Genomic DNA, 23,622 nt, shown 5'->3' with positions numbered 1-23,622 from the left:
GTCCCTTGTGGGGGGTGAGAGTGCCCCCCAGGAATTCCTGGCATGCCAGGCAAAGATTCAACCTCAGGGTGGTGACTCTAGGTTGGATACCCAGGTTCAGAGGTTAAACTCTGACCTGGTGGGAGGTAGATGTGCCTCCCAAGAAGTCCTGCTGTGCCAGGCAATTGTCCAACCTCAGGGTGTTGACTCTGGGTTGGATGACCAGGTTCAGAGGTTAAACTCTGACCTGGTGGGGGGTAGGTGTGCCCCCAAGAAAGTCCTGGCGTGCCAGGCAATTGCCCAACCTCAGGGTGGTGACCCTGGGTTGGGGAACCAGGCTCAGAGGTTAAACTCTAACCTGGTGGGAGGTAGGTGTGCCTCCCTGGAAGTCCTGGCCTGCCAGGCAATGGTTCAACTTCAGGGTGGTGACTCTGGATTGGCTAACCAGGTTCAGGGGATAAACTCTGACCAGTTGGGGGGTAGGTGTGCCCCCCAGAAAGTCCTGGTGTACCAGGCAGTGGTCCAACCTCAGAGTGCTGACTCTGGGTTGGATAACCGGGTTCAGAGGTTAAACTCTGACCTGGTGGGGGGTAGGTGTGCCCCCCAGAAAGTCCTGGCGTGCCAGGCAATTGTTCAACCTCAGGGTGGTGACCCTGGGTTTCGAGAACCAGGTTCAGAGGTTAACCTCTGACCTGGTGGGAGGTAGGCGTGCCTCCCAGAAAGTCCTGGAGTGCCAGGCAGTTGGCCAACCTCAGGGTGGTGACTCTGGGTTGGATACCCAGGTTCAGAGGTTAAACTCTGACCTGGTGGGAGGTAGGTGTGCCTCCCAAGAAGTCCTGCTGTGCCAGGCAATTGTCCAACCTCAGGGTGTTGACTCTGGGTTGGATGACCAGGTTCAGAGGTTAAACTCTGACCTGGTGGGGGGTAGGTGTGCCCCCCAGAAAGTCCTGGCGTGCCAGGCAATTGCCCAACCTCAGGGTGGTGACCCTGGGTTGGGGCACCAGGCTCAGAGGTTAAACTCTGACCTGGTGGGAGGTAGGCGTGCCTCCCTGGAAGTCCTGGTGTACCAGGCAGTTGTACAACCTCAGGGTGCTGACTCTGGGTTGGATAACCGGGTTCAGAGGTTAAACTCTGACCTGGTGGGGGGTAGGTGTGCCCCCCAGGAAGTCCTGGTTTGCCAGGCAGTGATCCAGTCTGAGGGTACAGACCCTGGGCTGGAAGACCAGGTTCAGGGTGTCCCCCCGGACCTAGAGGGAGGGGCTACTGATAACAGTGCCCCTACCATGTTGTCTTCTGAGGAGGCCACTCCTAGTTGGAGGGTGCTGGACCCCAGATGGGAGGGCAGGGGGAGGGAAGCCTCACCCCGGGCCCTAGTCCAACCTGAAGGTACAGGCCCCAGGTTGGAGGGCCAGTTGCAGGTTAACAGCCCTGCACTGGTGGAGGAATGGTACAGGGCGACTTCTGTAAGCACCCTGACCATGTTGGACTCTGGGGGTACCGCTCCAGGAGGGAGGGTACAGAGCCCCAGAGGGGAGGACCAGGTTCAGGCTGTCATCCCTGACCTGGTGGAAGGGAGAGTGGTTAAAGGGTGCCCAGCACCTTGGGCTACCGCCCCCCACTCTCCACAGCCACAGTGGTTGGAGAGCTTTGAGAGGCCTGGGGCCTGGCTCTCATCCCTGGCAGCTGTCAGTAATCACTGTGGCTTGCTGTCCGGGTGGACAGAGTTATCCCTGGGGAGGGGACAAGTGTCACACCCCGGGGGTAGAGTGGGCAACACCACTGTGTTGGTCATGGTGGTACTATCCTGCTCCTGGGATACATCTGTGAGCAAAGTAAGGTTAGGTGCTGCACAGATGGGATCCGCAGGTAAGGAGAGAGGTTCCCCATGGGCTGGCTTAGTGCGCCCTGAGAGTATGGACAGAGGGATCCAATTGGAGTCAGGAAGGCGAAGAACTGGAGCATGCCCCTGCTGTTGTGGGCCTGGGTCCTTGTTCTGTCGCCTCAAACAGGGAAGTACATCAGGATAGTGATTGTTCTCCCCTGGCTTTAGGCTGGTGGGGGGTCATGTTGGACCTGGCTTTTTGACAGGGACATCCCCAAACTTTTTGCCTCCTTCCTCCTATTTTTTCTGACCTGTTGTTGTTGGCTTTTGACCTCTGGGCACTTTACCACTGCTAACCAGTGCTAAAGTGCATATGCTCTCTGTGTAAATGGTACTATTGATTGGTTTATCCATGATTGGCTATTTAATTTACTTATAAGTCCCTAGTAGAATGCACTATATGTGCCTAGGGCCTGTAGATTAAATGCTGCTAGTGGGCTTGCAGCACTGGTTGTGCCACCCACTTCAGTAGCCCCTTAACCCTGTCTCAGGCCTGCCATTGCAGGGCCTGTGTGTGCAGTTTCACTGCCACTTCGACTTGGCATTTAAAAGTACTTGCCAAGCCTAGAACTCCCCTTTTTCTACATATAAGTCATCCCTAATGTGTGCCCTAGGTAACCCCTAGAGGAGGGTGCTGTGTAGGTAAAAGGCAGGACATGTACCTGTGTAGTTATATGTCCTAGTAGTGTAAAACTCCTAAATTCGTTTTTACACTACTGTGAGGCCTGCTCCCTTCCTAGGCTAACATTGGGGCTGCCCTCATACACTGTTGAAGTGGCAGCTGCTGATCTGAAAGGAGCAGGAAGGTCATATTTAGTATGGCCAGAATGGTAATATAAAATCCTGCTGACTGGTGAAGTCGGATTTAATATTACTATTCTAGAAATGCCACTTTTAGAAAGTGAGCATTTCTTTGCACTAAAATCTTGTTGTGCCCTTCAATCCACGTCTGGCTAGGTTTAGTTGTCAGCTCCTTGTGCATTCACTCAGACACACCCCAAACACAGGGTACTCAGCCTCACTTGCATACATCTGCATTTTGAATGGGTCTTCCTGGGCTGGGAGGGTGGAGGGCCTGCCCTCACACAAAGGACTGCCACACCCCCTACTGGGACTCTGGCAGACAGGATTGAGCTGAAAGGGGGCTTGGTGCATTTCTTAGAGACTCTTTGAAGTCACCCCCACTTCAAAGGCACAACTTAGTATAAAACAGGGCCTCTGCCCTACCTCATCAGACACTTGCTGGAGAAGAAACCTGAACCAGAAACTACATCCTGCCAAGAAGAACTGCCTGGCTGCTCAAAGGACTCACCTGTCTGCTTTCTACAAAGGACTGCTGCCTTGCTGTTGCCCTGCTGCCTTGCTGAACTCTTGTCTGGCTGTGAAAGTGCTCTCCAAGGGCTTGGATAGAGCTTGCCTCCTGTTCCTTGAAGTCTCAGGGCCAAAAAGACTTCTCTCTTTTACTTGGACGCTCCGTGCGCCGAAAATTTCGACGCACAGCTTGTTTCGCGGCGAGAAAAACGCTGCACTCCGACGCTGATCAACGCAACGCTCTGGGGACGATCGAAGATCCGACGCATGGCCTCGTAAGGACAACGCCGCCCGACCTCTAGAGGAGAAATCGACGCGACGCCTGCCGTGAGATCGTAATTTCAACGCGCAGCCCCGCAAATCGAAGTCTAGAGGAGAAATCGACGCAACGCCTGCCGTGAGATCGTAATTTCGACGCGCAGCCCGCAGACCGACGCGCAGCCGGAGAACAAGCAGGAAAATCCACGCACAGACCCGGGACATCTGGTAATCCCCGCGATCCACAGAAAGAGACTGTCCACGCGCCGGAAAACGACGCCGACTTCCCCGCGTGGAAAATAACGACGCAAGTCCGTGTGTGCTGAGGAGAAATCGACGCACACACCAGTTTTCCACGCACCTCTTCTCCTGTGGCCCTCTGAGGAGATTTTCCACCAGAAACCAGGTACTTTGTGTTTGAAAGAGACTTTGTTTACTTTCTAAAGACTTAAGGCACTCTCTATCACTTTTCAGTGATATCTTTACAAATTCGTATTGCAACTTTTATCGTTTTGACCTGAAGATACCCAGATAAATATTATATATTTTTCTAAACACTGTGTGGTGTATTTTTGTGGTGTTATGCTATGGTGTTGTATGATTTATTGCACAAATGCTTTACACATTGCCTTCTAAGTTAAGCCTGACTGCTCGTGCCAAGCTACCGGAGGGTGAGCACAGGCTGAGTTTGGATTGTGTGTGACTTACCCTGACTAGAGTGAGGGTTCTTGCTTGGACAGAGGGCAACCTGACTGCCAACCAAAAACCCCATTTCTAACATTGGTGATCAGCGGTGAGGATAGGACTTGTGTTTGTGCAGTGACATACAATAGCTAAGTATTTCACTACCTACCCACAGTTGAAGGTCAACTTGATTTTTCATTTTTTTTGGGCTGTTGGTTCTCTGATGTCCTCCTGGATATACTATTGATATTTTGGACTTTGAATTTTGGTTTTTGCTGATAAGATCTTATCAGAATGGGATTGTGTACCTACTCATTCTTTGTTCGTACTGACCACCTCACTAAGGCTGACCTAAGGAAGCTTTGCAGAAAATGGGGCCTTCCTGTAGCAAGGAGATCTACTAAAGCGGAGATGCTCCATCACTACATAGTCTGGGGGGAGGAAAGATGGGCAGAGAGAGAGGCAGCAAGAAACCAAATGACTAAGTACCCCTCATATGAGGAGGAAGACTACTCAGAGTTGGACAGTGACCCAGAAATAGATGAATGGCTCCGAAGTCAAAGGCGACAGGAGCAACAATTAGAGGAGTATCTTGCAGAGGTTGAGGCAAAAAGACTCTTAGCCCTGGAAGAAGAAAAGATTGCAGCTCAAGAGCTGAGCTGTAAAGAGCTGAAACTGGAGGCCGGAAGGGCTGAGTCCAGTTCAGATGGTGGCAGCAAAAATCTTGCATCTGGTACTGCTGAAGAAGGGCACAAGCCCAGAGCTGTGGTGCCCAACTTGAAGAAGGGAGTTGACACACCCCAGGCAGTTCAAGGGTATGAGGTAGTTCCCGTTATGCACAGGGTCCCTGAGAAGGATTGGGGAACTGGCACAGGGAGTCATATTCCTACTGGGGGGAGGGACACTTTACTGACTCTAGCAGAGAGTGACAGAGAAAAGGGTTCCCCCCTGGTGGACGTCCTGGATATAGAGTGTAGAGACATCCCAGAAGAGTATGGGTTGAGTGTCAGGGACAGACAGATACTGTCTCACCAGTCTCAGGAGAGTGAAGTAGAGTGCTTTTCCAAGGTTGAGTTACTGGGTGGTTAGGTGAAGGGTACTGTGGTTAATACATGTGAAGGGCAGAATGATGTAATTACTGGAGAGCATATGTCTGGTCCTTATTTTCCAGAGCTACGCCAACACCAGGTGGAGTGTGAGTTCTCTGACCCCAGGGAACTTACAATGGAGGCAGACTTCTGGGTGAGTACCAGAGAGTCTGAAGAGGCATTTGGGGGTGCTCCTGAAGGGAGTGGTCTAGGTGGTTCCCAACCGAGTGAGGTGGGAAAGGATTGTAGTGTCCCAGATAGGTCCCAGGTCCTAGAGGGTTCCATGAGGGAACACCAGGAGGGAAGCCTAGCCTGTACCGTAGGGCCATCTTTTGAGGGAAGCCCCGCAGTGTCAGAAGAACTTGGGGGGGTGACTGTAGCCAGCATCCCAACAGTTCTGGCGTCTGGCAGTACCCCTCCTAGTGAGGGGGTGCAGAAGACCAGACATAGGGTTGAGAGGGGGTTGCAGACCCCAGTGGAGGACCTTGAGAGTCAGGGGACAGCTCTGAGAGCAGAGCCCCCCAGGAATGACCCAGGTGAAACCGTTTCTGGTTTGGGGGAAACCCAGACTCTGTCGGATGGGCAGAGGTCGGGAGACCAGCGCCAACTAGACTCTTGTGTGACCCTTGGGGACGGTATGTCCCTTGTGGGGGGTGAGAGTGCCCCCCAGGAATTCCTGGCATGCCAGGCAAAGATTCAACCTCAGGGTGGTGACTCTAGGTTGGATACCCAGGTTCAGAGGTTAAACTCTGACCTGGTGGGAGGTAGATGTGCCTCCCAAGAAGTCCTGCTGTGCCAGGCAATTGTCCAACCTCAGGGTGTTGACTCTGGGTTGGATGACCAGGTTCAGAGGTTAAACTCTGACCTGGTGGGGGGTAGGTGTGCCCCCAAGAAAGTCCTGGCGTGCCAGGCAATTGCCCAACCTCAGGGTGGTGACCCTGGGTTGGGGAACCAGGCTCAGAGGTTAAACTCTAACCTGGTGGGAGGTAGGTGTGCCTCCCTGGAAGTCCTGGCCTGCCAGGCAATGGTTCAACTTCAGGGTGGTGACTCTGGATTGGCTAACCAGGTTCAGGGGATAAACTCTGACCAGTTGGGGGGTAGGTGTGCCCCCCAGAAAGTCCTGGTGTACCAGGCAGTGGTCCAACCTCAGAGTGCTGACTCTGGGTTGGATAACCGGGTTCAGAGGTTAAACTCTGACCTGGTGGGGGGTAGGTGTGCCCCCCAGAAAGTCCTGGCGTGCCAGGCAATTGTTCAACCTCAGGGTGGTGACCCTGGGTTGGAGAACCAGGTTCAGAGGTTAACCTCTGACCTGGTGGGAGGTAGGCGTGCCTCCCAGAAAGTCCTGGAGTGCCAGGCAGTTGGCCAACCTCAGGGTGGTGACTCTGGGATGGATACCCAGGTTCAGAGGTTAAACTCTGACCTGGTGGGAGGTAGGTGTGCCTCCCAAGAAGTCCTGCTGTGCCAGGCAATTGTCCAACCTCAGGGTGTTGACTCTGGGTTGGATGACCAGGTTCAGAGGTTAAACTCTGACCTGGTGGGGGGTAGGTGTGCCCCCCAGAAAGTCCTGGCGTGCCAGGCAATTGCCCAACCTCAGGGTGGTGACCCTGGGTTGGGGCACCAGGCTCAGAGGTTAAACTCTGACCTGGTGGGAGGTAGGTGTGCCTCCCTGGAAGTCCTGGTGTACCAGGCAGTTGTACAACCTCAGGGTGCTGACTCTGGGTTGGATAACCGGGTTCAGAGGTTAAACTCTGACCTGGTGGGGGGTAGGTGTGCCCCCCAGAAAGCCCTGGCGTGCCAGGCAATTGTTCAACTTCAGGGTGGTGACTCTGAGTTGAATGGTCATGTGCAGAGGTTAAACTCTGACCTGGTGGGGGGTAGGTGTGCCCCCCAGGAAGTCCTGGTTTGCCAGGCAGTGATCCAGTCTGAGGGTACAGACCCTGGGCTGGAAGACCAGGTTCAGGGTGTCCCCCCGGACCTAGAGGGAGGGGCTACTGATAACAGTGCCCCTACCATGTTGTCTTCTGAGGAGGCCACTCCTAGTTGGAGGGTGCTGGACCCCAGAAGGGAGGGCAGGGGGAGGGAAGCCTCACCCCGGGCCCTAGTCCAACCTGAAGGTACAGGCCCCAGGTTGGAGGGCCAGTTGCAGGTTAACAGCCCTGCACTGGTGGAGGAATGGTACAGGGCGACTTCTGTAAGCACCCTGACCATGTTGGACTCTGGGGGTACCGCTCCAGGAGGGAGGGTACAGAGCCCCAGAGGGGAGGACCAGGTTCAGGCTGTCATCCCTGACCTGGTGGAAGGGAGAGTGGTTAAAGGGTGCCCAGCACCTGGGGCTACCGCCCCCCACTCTCCACAGCCACAGTGGTTGGAGAGCTTTGAGAGGCCTGGGGCCTGGCTCTCATCCCTGGCAGCTGTCAGTAATCACTGTGGCTTGCTGTCCGGGTGGACAGAGTTATCCCTGGGGAGGGGACAAGTGTCACACCCCGGGGGTAGAGTGGGCAACACCACTGTGTTGGTCATGGTGGTACTATCCTGCTCCTGGGATACATCTGTGAGCAAAGTAAGGTTAGGTGCTGCACAGATGGGATCCGCAGGTAAGGAGAGAGGTTCCCCATGGGCTGGCTTAGTGCACCCTGAGAGTATGGACAGAGGGATCCAATTGGAGTCAGGAAGGCGAAGAACTGGAGCATGCCCCTGCTGTTGTGGGCCTGGGTCCTTGTTCTGTCGCCTCAAACAGGGAAGTACATCAGGATAGTGATTGTTCTCCCCTGGCTTTAGGCTGGTGGGGGGTCATGTTGGACCTGGCTTTTTGACAGGGACATCCCCAAACTTTTTGCCTCCTTCCTCCTATTTTTTCTGACCTGTTGTTGTTGGCTTTTGACCTCTGGGCACTTTACCACTGCTAACCAGTGCTAAAGTGCATATGCTCTCTGTGTAAATGGTACTATTGATTGGTTTATCCATGATTGGCTATTTAATTTACTTATAAGTCCCTAGTAGAATGCACTATATGTGCCTAGGGCCTGTAGATTAAATGCTGCTAGTGGGCTTGCAGCACTGGTTGTGCCACCCACTTCAGTAGCCCCTTAACCCTGTCTCAGGCCTGCCATTGCAGGGCCTGTGTGTGCAGTTTCACTGCCACTTCGACTTGGCATTTAAAAGTACTTGCCAAGCCTAGAACTCCCCTTTTTCTACATATAAGTCATCCCTAATGTGTGCCCTAGGTAACCCCTAGAGGAGGGTGCTGTGTAGGTAAAAGGCAGGACATGTACCTGTGTAGTTATATGTCCTAGTAGTGTAAAACTCCTAAATTCGTTTTTACACTACTGTGAGGCCTGCTCCCTTCCTAGGCTAACATTGGGGCTGCCCTCATACACTGTTGAAGTGGCAGCTGCTGATCTGAAAGGAGCAGGAAGGTCATATTTAGTATGGCCAGAATGGTAATATAAAATCCTGCTGACTGGTGAAGTCGGATTTAATATTACTATTCTAGAAATGCCACTTTTAGAAAGTGAGCATTTCTTTGCACTAAAATCTTGTTGTGCCCTTCAATCCACGTCTGGCTAGGTTTAGTTGTCAGCTCCTTGTGCATTCACTCAGACACACCACAAACACAGGGTACTCAGCCTCACTTGCATACATCTGCATTTTGAATGGGTCTTCCTGGGCTGGGAGGGTGGAGGGCCTGCCCTCACACAAAGGACTGCCACACCCCCTACTGGGACTCTGGCAGACAGGATTGAGCTGAAAGGGGGCTTGGTGCATTTCTTAGAGACTCTTTGAAGTCACCCCCACTTCAAAGGCACAACTTAGTATAAAACAGGGCCCTACCTGCCCTACCTCATCAGACACTTGCTGGAGAAGAAACCTGAACCAGAAACTACATCCTGCCAAGAAGAACTGCCTGGCTGCTCAAAGGACTCACCTGTCTGCTTTCTACAAAGGAAAGCTGCCTTGCTGTTGCCCTGCTGCCTTGCTGAACTCTTGTCTGGCTGTGAAAGTGCTCTCCAAGGGCTTGGATAGAGCTTGCCTCCTGTTCCTTGAAGTCTCAGGGCCAAAAAGACTTCTCTCTTTTACTTGGACGCTCCTTGCGCCGAAAATTTCGACGCACAGCTTGTTTCGCGGCGAGAAAAACGCCGCACTCCGACGCTGATCAACGCGACGCTCTGGGGACGATCGAAGATCCGATGCACGGCCTCGCAAGGACAACGCCGCCCGACCTCTAGAGGAGAAATCGACGCGACGCCTGCCGTGAGATCGTAATTTCAACGCGCAGCCCCGCAAATCGAAGTCTAGAGGTGAAATCGACGCGACGCCTGCCGTGAGATCGTAATTTCGACGCGCAGCCCCGCAGACCGGCGCGGAGCCGGAGAACAAGCAGGAAAATCCACGCACAGACCCGGGACATCTGGTAATCCCCGCGATCCACAGAAAGAGACTGTCCACGTGCCGGAAAACGACGCGACTTCCCCGCGTGGAAAATAACGACGCAAGTCCGTGTGTGCTGAGGAGAAATCGACGCACACACCAGTTTTCCAGGCACCTCTTCTCCTGTGGCCCTCTGAGGAGATTGTCCACCAGAAACCATGTACTTTGTGTTTGAAAGAGACTTTGTTTACTTTCTAAAGACTTAAGGCACTCTCTATCACTTTTCAGTGATATCTTTACAAATTCGTATTGCAACTTTTATCGTTTTGACCTGAAGATACCCAGATAAATATTATATATTTTTCTAAACACTGTGTGGTGTATTTTTGTGGTGTTATGCTATGGTGTTGTATGATTTATTGCACAAATGCTTTACACATTGCCTTCTAAGTTAAGCCTGACTGCTCGTGCCAAGCTACCGGAGGGTGAGCACAGACTGAGTTTGGATTGTGTGTGACTTACCCTGACTAGAGTGAGGGTTCTTGCTTGGACAGAGGGCAACCTGACTGCCAACCAAAAACCCCATTTCTAACAGTATTATTTTAGCTAGCTGTGGTAAAATGTCAAACGTCCTGTAGATAGGGGCGGAGGTAAGCTGCCACTCCTTTGCTTCAGTAAGCTGCCACTCCTTTGCTTCAGTAAGCCTTTCATCAGTGACACTATGCTTTTGAATAATGGCTACAGGACACGAGGGGGGGGGGCGAGTGTGGAGGAGGTGATGATGTACATTTTCCTGAGAGATTTCAGGTCAATTACCCAGTCACAGCTCTTGACAAATTTACTGAAATGGAGGTGTAGGAAATCAGCCTTCTCTATGTGGTCATGCTGGATTTTTCTCCTTTTGCTGAAGTTCATATTTTTGCTGGCTCTAGAACACTGCACATTAACACTTCTAACCAGTCGTAAAATGCCTATGCTCCCCCTTTAAACATGGTTGAATTGGCATATTCCTAATTGTCATATTTAATTAACTAATAAGCCTCTAGTACATGGTACAAATTGTACCTAGGGACTTCAAGTTAAATGTCACTAGTGGACTGCAATACCTATTGTGCAATAAACTACAGAGTGTAAAACATGGTTTCAGGCCTATCACTGCAGACTGTCAAAGTAATCCCCAGTGGGTCAAAATCCACCTTTTAAATATTAGTAAGTCACCATTATGTGGGCCTTCTCTCCCATAAGGCAAGCTGCACAGTATTTAAAAGTAGGACATGTAGATATTTAATGTTAACTTGTCCTCACAATGAATAGCAGAAAAAAATATATATTTCACTACGGCAGGCCTAGCTGTACTATGTAGAAAACTGGAGTACAGGTTAAGAGTACTAATACTGTTTCTCAGTAATGGGACTAGCTTGAAAAAAAATGCAAAAAAATAGTTAACCTTTTTTTCTTTTTTTTTTATAATTATTAAAATCACATTCAATGTGAAGTTGGTTGTTTAACTGGAAAAAGTACGTTTTGGAAAGCTGCCTTTTCCTGCCTGAAGTTTCTGGAGAATACATTTGTATTTGCTCACATACTTCTGCCATACAATAATTAGCATTTGATAGGCATGCAAAAGGTGCTAAGTGACTCTCAGGAGCAAACAACAGGCTGACCTGAACGGGTAGAGAGGACCCCTCTGTACCTCACTAACTATGCAAACCTTACTTATGTTCTACTAGACTTCTGTCTCTGGGTTTATTGTAGGTATGTCACTGACTTAATTGGCCAACTGGATTTTAGTGTTATACATGAGATGGCCCTAGGTTTACCATAGTATAATCTCCATACACACACCAATCCGTCAGAGCTCAAAATCTTTCACCAGCTTGAAAATGACCTTAGTGGGTAGGGTTGGCCCCAGGAATTTTACTACATTGGTTAAGGAATGCTCAGGAATAGTTTCCTTCCACTAGCTCATGACTGGCATAAATGTGACACCTTCAGACCCCACTTCAGAACGCTCCTGGACCGGAGGAAGATCAGAAGAGGATCAACCTGTGTGCGACCTGAAAAGAGTCCTGAAGGACTGGATCTGCTCTCACTTGCACCCAGGACAAAGAAGAGGACAAAAATGATCATAAGATGGACCTCCTGTTAAATCTACAGAGACACAACAAGCTACAAGAGGCCTTTTCTTGCAACCGCTCAGCTGACCAGCAGCAACTGGAACTAATCTAGACCCTACCTTAGGACCTCCAGCTGACACCCTATGGGTCTGCAACTGCCTCCCAGGAGATCCTGGGGGAGCCTTCAGAAGTGTCTCCTGTGGTTTATTATGGCTTAAATCACTGAAGTCAGAAAGTAAAATCTTTGATCAGAAATAAATTGGTTCAAGTATCCGACCTGCGCTCAGTCGTGGTTAGTGTCAAATTGTGCCTAGGTCCTAGTCCACTGTGACTATTGACTATCATTGGAACTATATGCTTCTTGGTGCTATTCCTATTTCGCCTTATTGGATTTTTGTCATTGTAGTACATTTTACTGTATTTTTCTTGATTTGCTTCGGGATTTTTAAAGTTTTGAATCAAACTTTATTACTGTTTTCATGATCCATGGACACTTTACATATCGGCTTAGGTTCATCCTCTTTCCTCTGTGCTATAGCTCAGGTTAACGTAGTGACTTTAAGAGTTCACCCTAAAAAAGGTTGTGATTAGTTCTTTAGGTGGGTAGTCACTTACTCCAAATAATCCAATTTCTTACAAGAGGTATGTGTAAAACATGCTAATTGCTGGTAGTCGTACACTCCATGTTATGTTTTGTACATGCAAGTGGGTACCATTACGTGTTTTAAATATGATAAATATAGCACTAAGCCTTGCTGCTACAGATGTGAATGGCTCCAACTGTCAAATTTAGTAGTGTAATACCAAATTTGGGTTTACTTTTCAGTTCTAACACAGGGACGCAGCCAAGAGAGTAACATGGATGCTTCTCAGACCATGTGCCCCACACGCGAGTGGCAAAAGGCTTGAAAAATGTCCTGTAGTTATGCAATCCACGGGGAGTAGTTACCTTCCTCTGAGAACAGCCAGTATACTTTGGTATAATGCACAGGCTCAAAAACAACATGTTTTAATCCAAATCGAGAAAACACTTCATGCATTAAAATACTTTCTGAATAATCTTCTGAACAAAGAAACATTGAATTGATATCGTACAGTTGGTCCCTTAAACAAAATCCTTTCATGATCATATTTTCTTTGCATGTCTGTCACAAAGAGAAGGATATTTCGACCAGAAATCTTATTGGGTGGATGCTATCGGCCACACCAACAACTGAGTCTCCGAAGTGCTTGGGACAATTTGCAAACGTGCCATTTTCTAATCTACAAAACTGAGGCCTGTCAAAGAAGTGCCTCAGATAATTTTCTGATTTTTTTTCCTAGGTGGAAAATGCCAATTCTGCATGTACAATTGTAAAATACAGCAGTGGGCGTCTTCCTGGTGTAGAGTGCATCTCAAAACCTAGTTTGTTTAATTTCTGCTTTCAAATGGTAATAGTGATCATATTTATATAGTGCTTACTACCCCTGACAAAGCACTGAAGCGCTTTTCGGCAAGTAGCATGCTACTCCGGAACCCAAAAGACAAGTGATGGATTAGTATAGAAAAATATGAGTACAGTATTAGTACAGGGAGTTATGAGTTAATTTGAGCGGAGGGCATGTGAGTCTGTTAGTTGGACTGAAGAGAATAATGGAGGGATAGACAAGGGAAGAATCCAGAAGTGTTAATTGGGAGATCATAGTAGGAAGATGAGGTTTGAGGCGAGTAAAGGAGAGATGGGGGAGGGAAGAGTCTGTAGAAAGGGGTTAGGGAGATCTTAGTAGTAAAATGGGGTTTGGGATGAATAGTGATCGTCTGAGAATTACAATAGATTCCAAAGGATGTGCAATTCATTTTGAAGGCACCATTCGACACCAGAGCATGTTTTGAAACAAAAAATAAAATTAAAATTTATCACCCGAGTGACAAATGGCTTGGTACATTTGTAATGCGCTTTTCTGCTTGTAACAAGATTGTAAAATATAAACACACAATCAATCCTGCATAAGTGTTCTCTGCAATAGTTTAATTCTATTAAAACAAAATCTCAGTTCACACAGATTATATCTGCCACAAAATATCTTCATATTCTAAACCTAGATGTGTGTGCTAGATAAAATGTGAATAGCTGTATTTGGGAGGAGCTAAAACGCAGATTTGGGAAAAAGGTATGAAATAATATGAAAGGAAGACTTGGGAGACGACGGCCAAGCATTCGGAACGTTTTTTGCAGCCAGGGTCAGTTCTTAGCAACTGTCTCCACAATAAATGACCAACTCTAGGCCTCGCAACTAGAAGAAGATACCGCATCACACATGTATAGGTGCCGGGAAAGCAGAATTAGGACACATCTAGAGGGCTAATACCTGCCTCAAGCTACAAATATGTCAACGGGCGCTCACTGGTCAGAGGCTGCTGCTTTCGTGGGCAGTGCCAATCCACAGAAATAGGAGTTAAATGGCAGGAATAATATCACTAAATGATTTTAGAAATCACCAAAAGAAGGTTTGTAAAACAAATGCTCACTGTCAAGATTACTATAAAATTGAGGAAACATACAGTACTGGTTCCTAAAAGGGAAGTAACAAACAGAAAATATAAATGATTTCATACAAATGAATGCAACAGTACTGTTTCATTTGTTATTTAAGTTTCTCCTGCACAGCATGAGTGAAATAAATCCTTACCGTCGTCAGTACACATGGTTCTGGAGGAAATATTTTGAAGGTGCGACAGCATTGTAAATCAATGGGATCTCTCAGGTAGAAGGCCTGCACTGCTGCTGCTATCAACTTAGGGTGATGTTTCAATACAGCTGCAATGCCTACAGGAAGGTAGCAGTGAGCTCGGTGCAGGGATTTTTGTATTTTCTCAGGGTATCTGCAACACAAAAATAAAATATTAGGCTTAATTGCAAAATGTGTCTTTGACTTGTCTGTGCTAGATTAATACTTGAATCCCAAAGGACGGAGGTTTTGATAATAGGGTAGGTCAACTGGAATAAGGCTGTTTTAGGCAGAACACTCAAGGAAAAGAGGGCCTAAAAGTCAATTTCGATGGCAGGAACGTCACAAATCAAATAACTTTAGTACAGTAAAGACAGATCAGCAAGTCATGCACCACAAACAATGCCACAAAGAAAAGCTCTCACCGATAAAACACCTGAAGATCTCTAGATACTGATCATTTAGCATCAGCAGCAAAAGAAGGGGCAGTAGAAAAAAGATGATATCCTGGGACTGGATTGGCTATGTGCGTTGAAGGATGTCGTTTGTTAGTAGCTGATACACTAACATAATTAAACAGTTTACTGAAGGCAGATACATTCATAATGTTGTCGGCTGGTCAGGTCACATAGTCAAAGAAAAACTCAATTGTATAATGCTTGAGAATTTACTGCAAAATTAAGTAGGATCTTCAATACAATTTTAATTTCCCCAAAGTAAGATCAGTAAGAATAAGTGAGTCATATACAACTAGTTCTCGTCAGAATGATTCAGAGTGTGAATTCCGATGAGATAAAAAGACCACAAGTAATGTTCCTACCACAAACACAATGGGGAACGATTATTTTAATTGGTGCAGCAGCGACAATACGGGTCAGGTGTCTTACTGGAAAGTGCTGAAGGTGGCATACAACCTGTGTGGTAGCACTGAGCACTCGGAAGTGACACAATTAGGGGTTGGGCTGAGCTATAAAAACAACTATCAACTTGTTTTACCTACTTAAAAAACAATAAGGCTATTTGGACATTGCGAGGGTCATAGTACAACTGCATTGTCGATTAAACTAATTAGAAAATCTATATTTGCACCAGATGGCTTATAAAAAGTTGAAGATGGATGGTTCCAGAAAGCTCTGAAACAGCTGGACTTTGTGTGGGATATTCTGGATGGAAGACCTGGACTCTAGAGCTTTGCTTATGTCATTCGCCAGTCTCCAAAATAAATGTCAGCTAAATCAGTCAGAATTTTACAACCGTTTGAAGTTAAGTTACTACATCGCATTTGGATTCTGAATCTGATCTGTCGCTCCTCAATTTTACCGAAATATTTTTACTGATACTCCAACAGCATAGTAAAACATGTCATTAACAAGAACGTACCAAACCCCTCCCCCCATAACCCTTACAAGTAAGCCTTCAGCTCTCCTCTCAGACACACCTTTGGATATTTTGTCCGCTCGTGGGTGTCTCTCTCCCAACATCCTCTCCCTACAAGAGGCACATAACAAAGCAGTTGTGATACAGATGTTAACAAGTAGATAAACAACTGCAAGGCCCTTAGCTTAGGTGGTGAGAAATGTTGATGGTCAAGTATGTATGGTTCAGGTCATGTGTTAGTTTTTCATGAGCCAAAGGTCGCCACAGCTTTCCGAACCACTGTGCCATACTCAGTACCTGATCTTTTTCAGGAAGGCAGCTAATAGAATTCTAACCGCTCCAGGCAAGTGCCATAAGAGTTTTGCATCGCTACGTGGAGGGAGTTCAAAATGTTTCCTCTGAAGGCCTAACAACACTACTCCTGGATCAGCGGGCGTATACCTTCTATTAACTGCCTTAACATGACTCAGAATTTCTTTACAGAAGTTAGCTATGCCCAGATGCTCCAATAGCTTCTGAATCTGACCCCTATTCCTACCCGCATGAAGCGTGCTATGTCCCGCTGAAGGGTGTCAAGCACCCTCTCAGGGACAGGGACTGGAAGCGACTAAAATAAGATACAGAACAGGAGGGAGGATATTGAGGTTGTGCACTTGAATCCTACCTTATCCAGGATACTTATTGGGTGTTCCATCTCTGGAGGTCAGACTTAGTTTGCTTTTTTAAGTTAGTGTAATTAGCCACATACCAAGACTCTACCGTCTTTAGACCCAGGTACCTGATCGAGTGGGGGGAATGGTCCATCAAAAAGGGAAAACTAAAATCCCCCCGATCCAGGACTCCCTCTGCAGAGTCAGGTTCAAATGCCCTGATTTTTCTGGTTGACCCTAAAGCTAGAGACTTAGCAGTCAAAATAACACCCATGTTGGGACGGAGATCTAAGGATCCGAGTGTGTCAACAGGACATTATCCATTAACATTCACACCTTGTACTGCTGGCCTCCAATTGTAATATCTTTGACTCTTTCAACTCGTCTCAGGACACTAGCAATGGCTCTACAGCTAAGTCAAAAAGGAGAGGTGGCACCTCAGCCCAGTCTGGTACCCCTCTGTACTGAGAAGAGTTGTGAGGGAAAACCATAAACTCTTATGCTTGGTTGGTGAGGTTTGTAGTTGGCTAAACTCCAGTCTGTTTGTCTAGGGCCGAAATGTATTCTAGCCAGCAGAGCTTCTAGGTGTTGCTAGCTAATTCTAACAAATGCCTTTTTAGGACTAAGACTGAGAAGGGTCACATAAATCTTCTTGTGCGTAACCTCAAACATATGGGCAACTCTCCTGCTGTTCTCACCACCCTTTCTGCCCTTTACAAACCTTCCCTGATCTACAGAGAACAAGTCTGGAAGGAGCAGTGCCAGTTTATTTGGTAGGACCTTAGTAAACATCTCCATGCCAACTCCGTAGTTTAATGGGTCCCATTAGGTCTCCTTATCATTCTTATATATCTCCTACTTTTAATGAGGTGGGGTAAAAACCAGGAGCTAGTTCTCCCTTATTTGGCTTTTGTGTTTTTAAGAACTATTTTTACCTGTGGTGGGCAAAGCCCCCAATCCCACATAGAACAAAATTGGAGCATCTGATTCAGGTAGACATCAAAAATAATCAGTCCATAATATAACTATTAGCTTGGTAGAATCTTCAGTCAACATTTTTTGAGAAACACCAAGATGTTGATATCATAATTCCTTGACAAAGTATAAATAAGTGTGTGTTTTGTCTTCTTTTCTTCCTGTGTTTATATAGATTTTTATGTTTTATTTGTTTTTGTCTTCACACACAATGGTTTTCTCAATTGTGGTTTTTGTGTATAAATTATTATTGTCATGTGCTTTGCTTGTGTCTATCATTGTTTAAATCTTTTTGTTTTGATTATAGGAATTATTGCAAATTCGCTTTTCTATATATAATCTTATGCATTGCTCAAATAGTATATATGTGCAATATCATGATGTTGATGATTTATTTTAATGATAAGCCTTGAAAAAGCCCCAGGCCTGTGCGCCAACTAAGGAGCAAGACACTTGTTGGCAAGTTCATTTGCAACATTGATCTACAAACATCTTCGTGTTTCTCAATAAATTTAGACTTAAGATTTTACGAAACTAATACTTTTTATTATCAACTGATTATGTTTGATACTGTCTACCTGCATCAAATACTCATACCTTCTAGCAGTTCGGGCACAGAGCTTACCTAACTTACTCCCCTTTTCATAAAACATCTGCCCCAACTTCAGCTGAACCTTCTCTACTGTAATCCTCTGTAGGACACTAAATTGCCTCCTTAGAGTTGCTGCATTCCCATGGGTTCTAATGAACAAGTTCTGTTAATCAAGTTTTTTTAGGGTGGCTAATTCCAAAACCAAAATGTCCTTTACCAGCCTGATCTCCCTTCGCTTGCGAACTATCACTTTCAATGCCTCTCTTCTAACTGTCGCATTAATAGGCATCTCACCTAGTCGCTGCTAGAGTATCACTTTCTTTGTTTTTTTGTATTTTTTAAATACACCTAATTTATTTAGCTAGTTCCCCTATTACCATCCAGTGCCTAAATATGTCAGTGGAGATTTGCAAGTGGGACCAGGGGAGAAGGGCATGGTGGGGAGCAGGCAGGGCACAAGAGGCTTGGTTCTCCAGGTATCTTTGATAAGGACATGCTTCAACATTGAAAAATATCAGAAATTGTTGCATATTGGACTCTGCGCAGTAGCAGGTGGGACATAAGGATATAATTGATCCTAAAATATCCCTGTCATCTGGGTGTAGGGTGCACCATGTGTCTCTGAGTTTCCACTGGATCAGGAGATCATGTTAACTTTAAGAGATTGTCCATCACATGTTCTCCCAAATTTCCTCTGTGTAGGCCAGGGGGTAGGAAAATGGCTCCCTGTTGCAGTTACCCCCCCCACTTTTTGCCGGATATTGATGCCGACTTGACTGAGAAGTATGCTGGGAACCTGCTAACCAGGCCCCAGCACCAGTGTTCTTTCACAATTGGCACACAGATAAGTCCCTTGTAAAAGGTACCAGTGGTACCAAGGGCCCTGTGACCAGGGAAGGTCCCTTAGGGCTGCAGCATGTGTGGTGCCACCCTAAGGAACCCCTCACCTAACACATGCACACTGCCATTGCAGATTGTGTGTGTTGGTGAGGAGAAAAACGCAAAGTCGACATAGCATCCCCCTCAAGAGGCCATGCACACAAAATACTGCCTATGGCATAGGTAAATCACCCGTCTAGCAGGCCTTACAGCCCTAAGGCACGGTGGACTATACCACAGATGAGGGCATAGCTGCATGAGCAATATGCCCCTACAGTGTCTAAATCCATTCTTAGACATTGTAAGTACAGTGCGGCCATATTTAGTATATGGTCTGGGAGTTTGTCAAAACGAACTCCATAGTTCCATAATGGCTACACTGAATATTGGGAAGTTTGATATCAAACTTCTCAGAATAATAAACCCACACTGATGCCAGTGCTGGATTTATTAAAACATGCACACAGGGGGCATCTTAGAAGATGCCCCCTGTATTTTACCCAATCCTTCAGTGCAGGACTGACTGGTCTGTGCCAGGCTGCCACTGAGACGAGTTTCTGACTCCCCTGGGGTGACAGCCTTTGTGCTCTATGAGGTCAGAAACAAATCCTGCACTGGGTGGAGGTGCTTAACACCTCCCCCCTGCAGGAACTGTAACACCTAGCAGTGAGCCTCAAAGGCTCAGGCTTCGTGTTACAATACCCCAGGGCACTCCAGCTAGTGGAGATGCCCGCCCCCTGGACACAGTCCCCACTTTTGGCGGCAAGTCCAGAGGAGATAATAAGAAAAACAAGGAGGAGTCACCTACCAGTCAGGACAGTCCCTAAGGTGCCCTGAGCTGAGGTGACCCCTGCCTTTAGAAATCCTCCATCTTCGTTTTGGAGGATTCCCCCCCAATACGAATAGAGATGTGCCCCGTCCCCTCAGGGAGGAGGCACAAGGAGGGTGTAGCCACCCTCAAGGACAGTAGTCATTGGCTACTGCCCCCCAGACCTAAACACACCCCTAAAGTTAGTATTTAAGGGCGACCCAGAACCCAGGAAATCAGATTCCTGGAACCTACACAAAGAAGAAGGACTGCTGACCTGAAAGCCCTGCAGAGACGACGGAGACGACAACTGACTTGGCCCCAGCCCTACCGGCCTGTCTCCAGACTCAAAGAACCTGCACAGCGACGCATAGGACAGGGACCAGCGACCTCTGAGGACTCAGAGGACTGCCCTGAACCCGAAGGACCAAGAAAATCCAGGGAACAGCGGCACTGTTCAAACTACAGCAAAATCTTTGCCGGAAGCGTGAGACTTCACACTCTGCACCCGATGCACCCGACTCGAGCTCTAGAGAACCAACACTACAACGAGCACTCCCAGGTAACTGCGACCTCGTGAGTAACCTGAGACGAGCCCCCTGCTCCCACAGAGACGCCTGCAGAGGATCCAGAGGCTCCCCTTGACTGCGACTGCCTGGTAACAAAGAACCCGATGCCTGGACCAAGCACTGCACCCGCAGCCCCCAGGCCCGAAAGGAACCAACCTCCAGTGCAGGAGTGACCAGCAGGCGGCCCTCTTAATAGCCCAGTCGGTGGCTGGCCCAAGAAACCCCCCTGTGCCCTGCCTGCATCGCCTAAGTGACCCCCCGGGTCCCTCCATTGCTTTCAATAGCAAACCTGACGCCAACTTTGCACACTGCACCCGGCCGCCCCTGTGCCGCTGAGGGTGTGTTTTGTGTGCCTGTTTGTTTCCCCCCCACCCCAGTGCTCTACAAACCCCCCCAGTCTGCTCCCCGAGGACACGGGTACTTACCTGCCAGCAGACCGGAGCACCCTTGTTCTCCATAGGCGCCTATGTGTTTTGGGCCCTCCTTTGACCTCTGCACCTGACCGGCCCTGTGTTGCTGGTGCGGTGACTTTGGGGTTGCCTTGAACCCCCAACGATGGGCTGCCTATGCCCAGGAGACTGAACTTGTAAGTGCTTTACTTACCTCAGAAACTTAACCATACTTACCTCCCCCAGGAACTGTTGATTGCCATTTTAACCGATACTGTGTGTACTACTGCTTTAATTCAAAGTTTCTTACTTACCTCTGTGGAGTACCTTGCATTTTATGTATTTACTTCAAATCTTGAACTTGTGGTTCTAAAAATAAAGAAAATATATTTTTCTATATAAAAACTATTGGCCTGGAGTTACGTCTTTTAGTGTGTGTTCCTCATTTATTGCCTGTGTGTGTGTATACAACAAATGCTTAACACTACTCTCTGATAAGCCTACTGCTCGACCACACTACCACAAAATAGAGCATTAGAATTATCTAATTTTGCCACTATCTTACCTCTAAGGGGAACCCATGGACTCTGTGCACATTATCTCTTTCTTTGAGATGGTATATACAGAGCCAACTTCCTACATAGGGTATCAGGCTAAATTAAAATCCAACCTTATCACCTTGTTCCCTGTCCCCTCAATATGTTTTCCAATTGAGGCCTGCATATATTGGTCAGGTCTAGTTTTGGGAAAGATTTCGGAAGGAAGATGTAGATATACAACTGTGTCCCCAAGTCTACACCTTCCTTCAGGAATCTTCCCTCTGTAACTCTATGCACTGTAACTTTCTCTTCTGACAGAGTGTTCTTTCAGAAAATTGTCACCCCAACTGTCAAAGTTGGTGCTGATGTCAAGTACTTAAAGGGATATTTCATATGGCTTGTTCGAAAGAGGTCTTTACAGGAAAGGGGTATCCTGAAAGAAAATGAGGCCAAGGTCGTTACTCTAAACATATTGCAGAGTTGGTGTCTTTTGTTGGAAGAGTTTCGCCCCTAAATGTTGAGTGAGAGCAACTTGAAAGCAACAGTGGATGCAGGGCTCTTTCTCTGAAAGTGCCATTATTCGACCAGACCTCATCTATCAAGGGATCTTCAGTCCCAGAGGTTTACCTATTAGTGGAAGCAAGTTTGTTAATTCAGACGATTCTCTGGCTGTCGGTGTCATGAGTGATGGGTCTCAGCTCCACTAATTTGCTGCTGATTCTGTTCCAGCATTGCCTTAATGAAATATTTATTGGGGTGATCCGATGCCAGTCCAGCTGTGCTTGCCCAACTTTGAGTACCTTTCCCATCATTCAGGGTTCATCCAGACATCAAAGTCTCTAGGTCTGGATCAGGGCCGGACCCCATTATTCAAAGCGTTCCCGTTCTCAGAAAGCTTTTTGTTGGCTGAGCTAAGGCTGCTGATCAGGTCTTTCTTTGCCTTTCCAGTGTCCTCCAGCGAAGCTTTCAGTTCTCTCAATCATCTCTCGGACGAATAATCCACCAAAGACCACTCAAGACCTGTTTGAGTGGCCGTTGGTGGATTAGTAATCAGGATAATCGGATGTCTCTTCCCTGCTTTAGTCTGGCCGCAGTAGTTCCTTCACACCATTGTGCAGAGTGGGACTACCTGTCCAAGGAATCCTGTGGAGTCAATTGAGGGGCAGGGGGTGAAGCCCTGTCACGCCACCAGCAGTGCTAAATAATGCATCTTAAGCCCCCGTGGCACGGGACGCCATAAACTGTGCAGAGTGGGAGTGGAGAACTGTACCCCCCAAGTAACACAGGACCTGATAGGGGAGGTTGAGGATATGCTTGGCAGTAGGAGATTGATGACAGTTGCACCCACAAACAGGAGACTGAACTCTAAAATCACACAGTTTTACAAGGGCCAGGGCCCCTTGGCAGGTACTCGCCCATGTGACGAAGCCCCCCATCTCTATAACCTTCTCCCACTATCTCTTCCAGCCCACCTAAAGGAGCACTGGAATCTGCTCAAGGCACCCCAATTTTACTCTCTTCCTTCCCCCACCTGGGTTCCGCAGCCACTGTTTTACCGTCTTCCAGCATCCCAGTCCAGGACTCTAATGGTCATGAATCAGGCTTCATATTGAATACGACTAGGAGCTCCTACACTTTGCTGTCGGACTTACCAAGGTCCTTCTAACTTTCTACGTGCCGAGGATTTACTCACCTGTTACTCTTGGACGACACCACTTCCCATAAACAACATTTTACATTTTGCGGATCGACACATTGGATCGGATCCTCAATCTCCATTCTTTCAACACAGGTGCCACCGATACCTGCCTCTTTTGGAAACCCCTTTCTTATACTACCAGTTTAGCCTTGATAAAGTCACGGTTCTGACGAAACATGTGTTGGCTGTGCCTGTTTGACTGTACTTCTGGACTTACGAAAATCAGTTCTAATAAACGACTTTCTGGAATACCAAGAAGAATACCGAAAAATTTGTCTACGTAGCTGCTACACACAAGCTTTTACTTGTACTTTCATTAACGTGTACAGTGTTTGTGAGTGCTGTGGTCACTTTTGTTCATTATATGTTGTGTATATTTCTATACACTATACTGTGCCTTCAGGTAGTAGGGAACTTGACTGCGTGCACCTAATCATACTTTACTACTGTGCATTCTTACTACTACGGATACCACTCAGAAGTGCAATTGTTTGCCATTTACTACCGGTTTCGTTTTTTAGTTACGGTCATGAATCTATAAATTACATTAGGCATATGGTTGTGCAGCTTAGTTCAGAACTTGAGGTTGTTTGTCTTTGAACACAAGGGTGCAGGACCTCATTGGAATTAATGATCCATTGGGAAAATTAAGGGATTTAAGGGATAAAGTCTTGTTTCAACCTTCCTGGTGTCACTACCCCATTCCCTCACTCAACCACTCTTTCCGGCACTGGGGCACTTGTACAGAA

At 47.4% G+C, this 23,622-nt stretch overlaps 1 protein-coding gene across 1 annotated transcript in view; it reads right to left on the bottom strand.

Moving 5' to 3' along the window:
• Positions 1-22,953, bottom strand: part of LOC138301751 (protein ecdysoneless homolog) — a 277,339-nt gene extending 254,386 nt beyond the window's left edge. The window contains exons 1-2 of the mRNA XM_069242263.1: positions 22,868-22,953; positions 14,358-14,550 (exon numbers count right to left, since the gene is read on the bottom strand). Coding sequence (XP_069098364.1) covers positions 14,358-14,550; positions 22,868-22,953 — 279 coding nt within the window. The remainder of the gene's footprint in view (positions 1-14,357; positions 14,551-22,867) is intronic.
• Between the last annotated feature and the right edge of the window lie 669 nt (positions 22,954-23,622).

This window comes from Pleurodeles waltl, chromosome 6, assembly GCF_031143425.1.
Source record: "Pleurodeles waltl isolate 20211129_DDA chromosome 6, aPleWal1.hap1.20221129, whole genome shotgun sequence".
Lineage (NCBI taxonomy): Eukaryota > Metazoa > Chordata > Amphibia > Caudata > Salamandridae > Pleurodeles > Pleurodeles waltl.
Note: the sequence above shows the minus strand (reverse complement) of the source record. Positions and strands in the feature narration are given on the sequence as shown.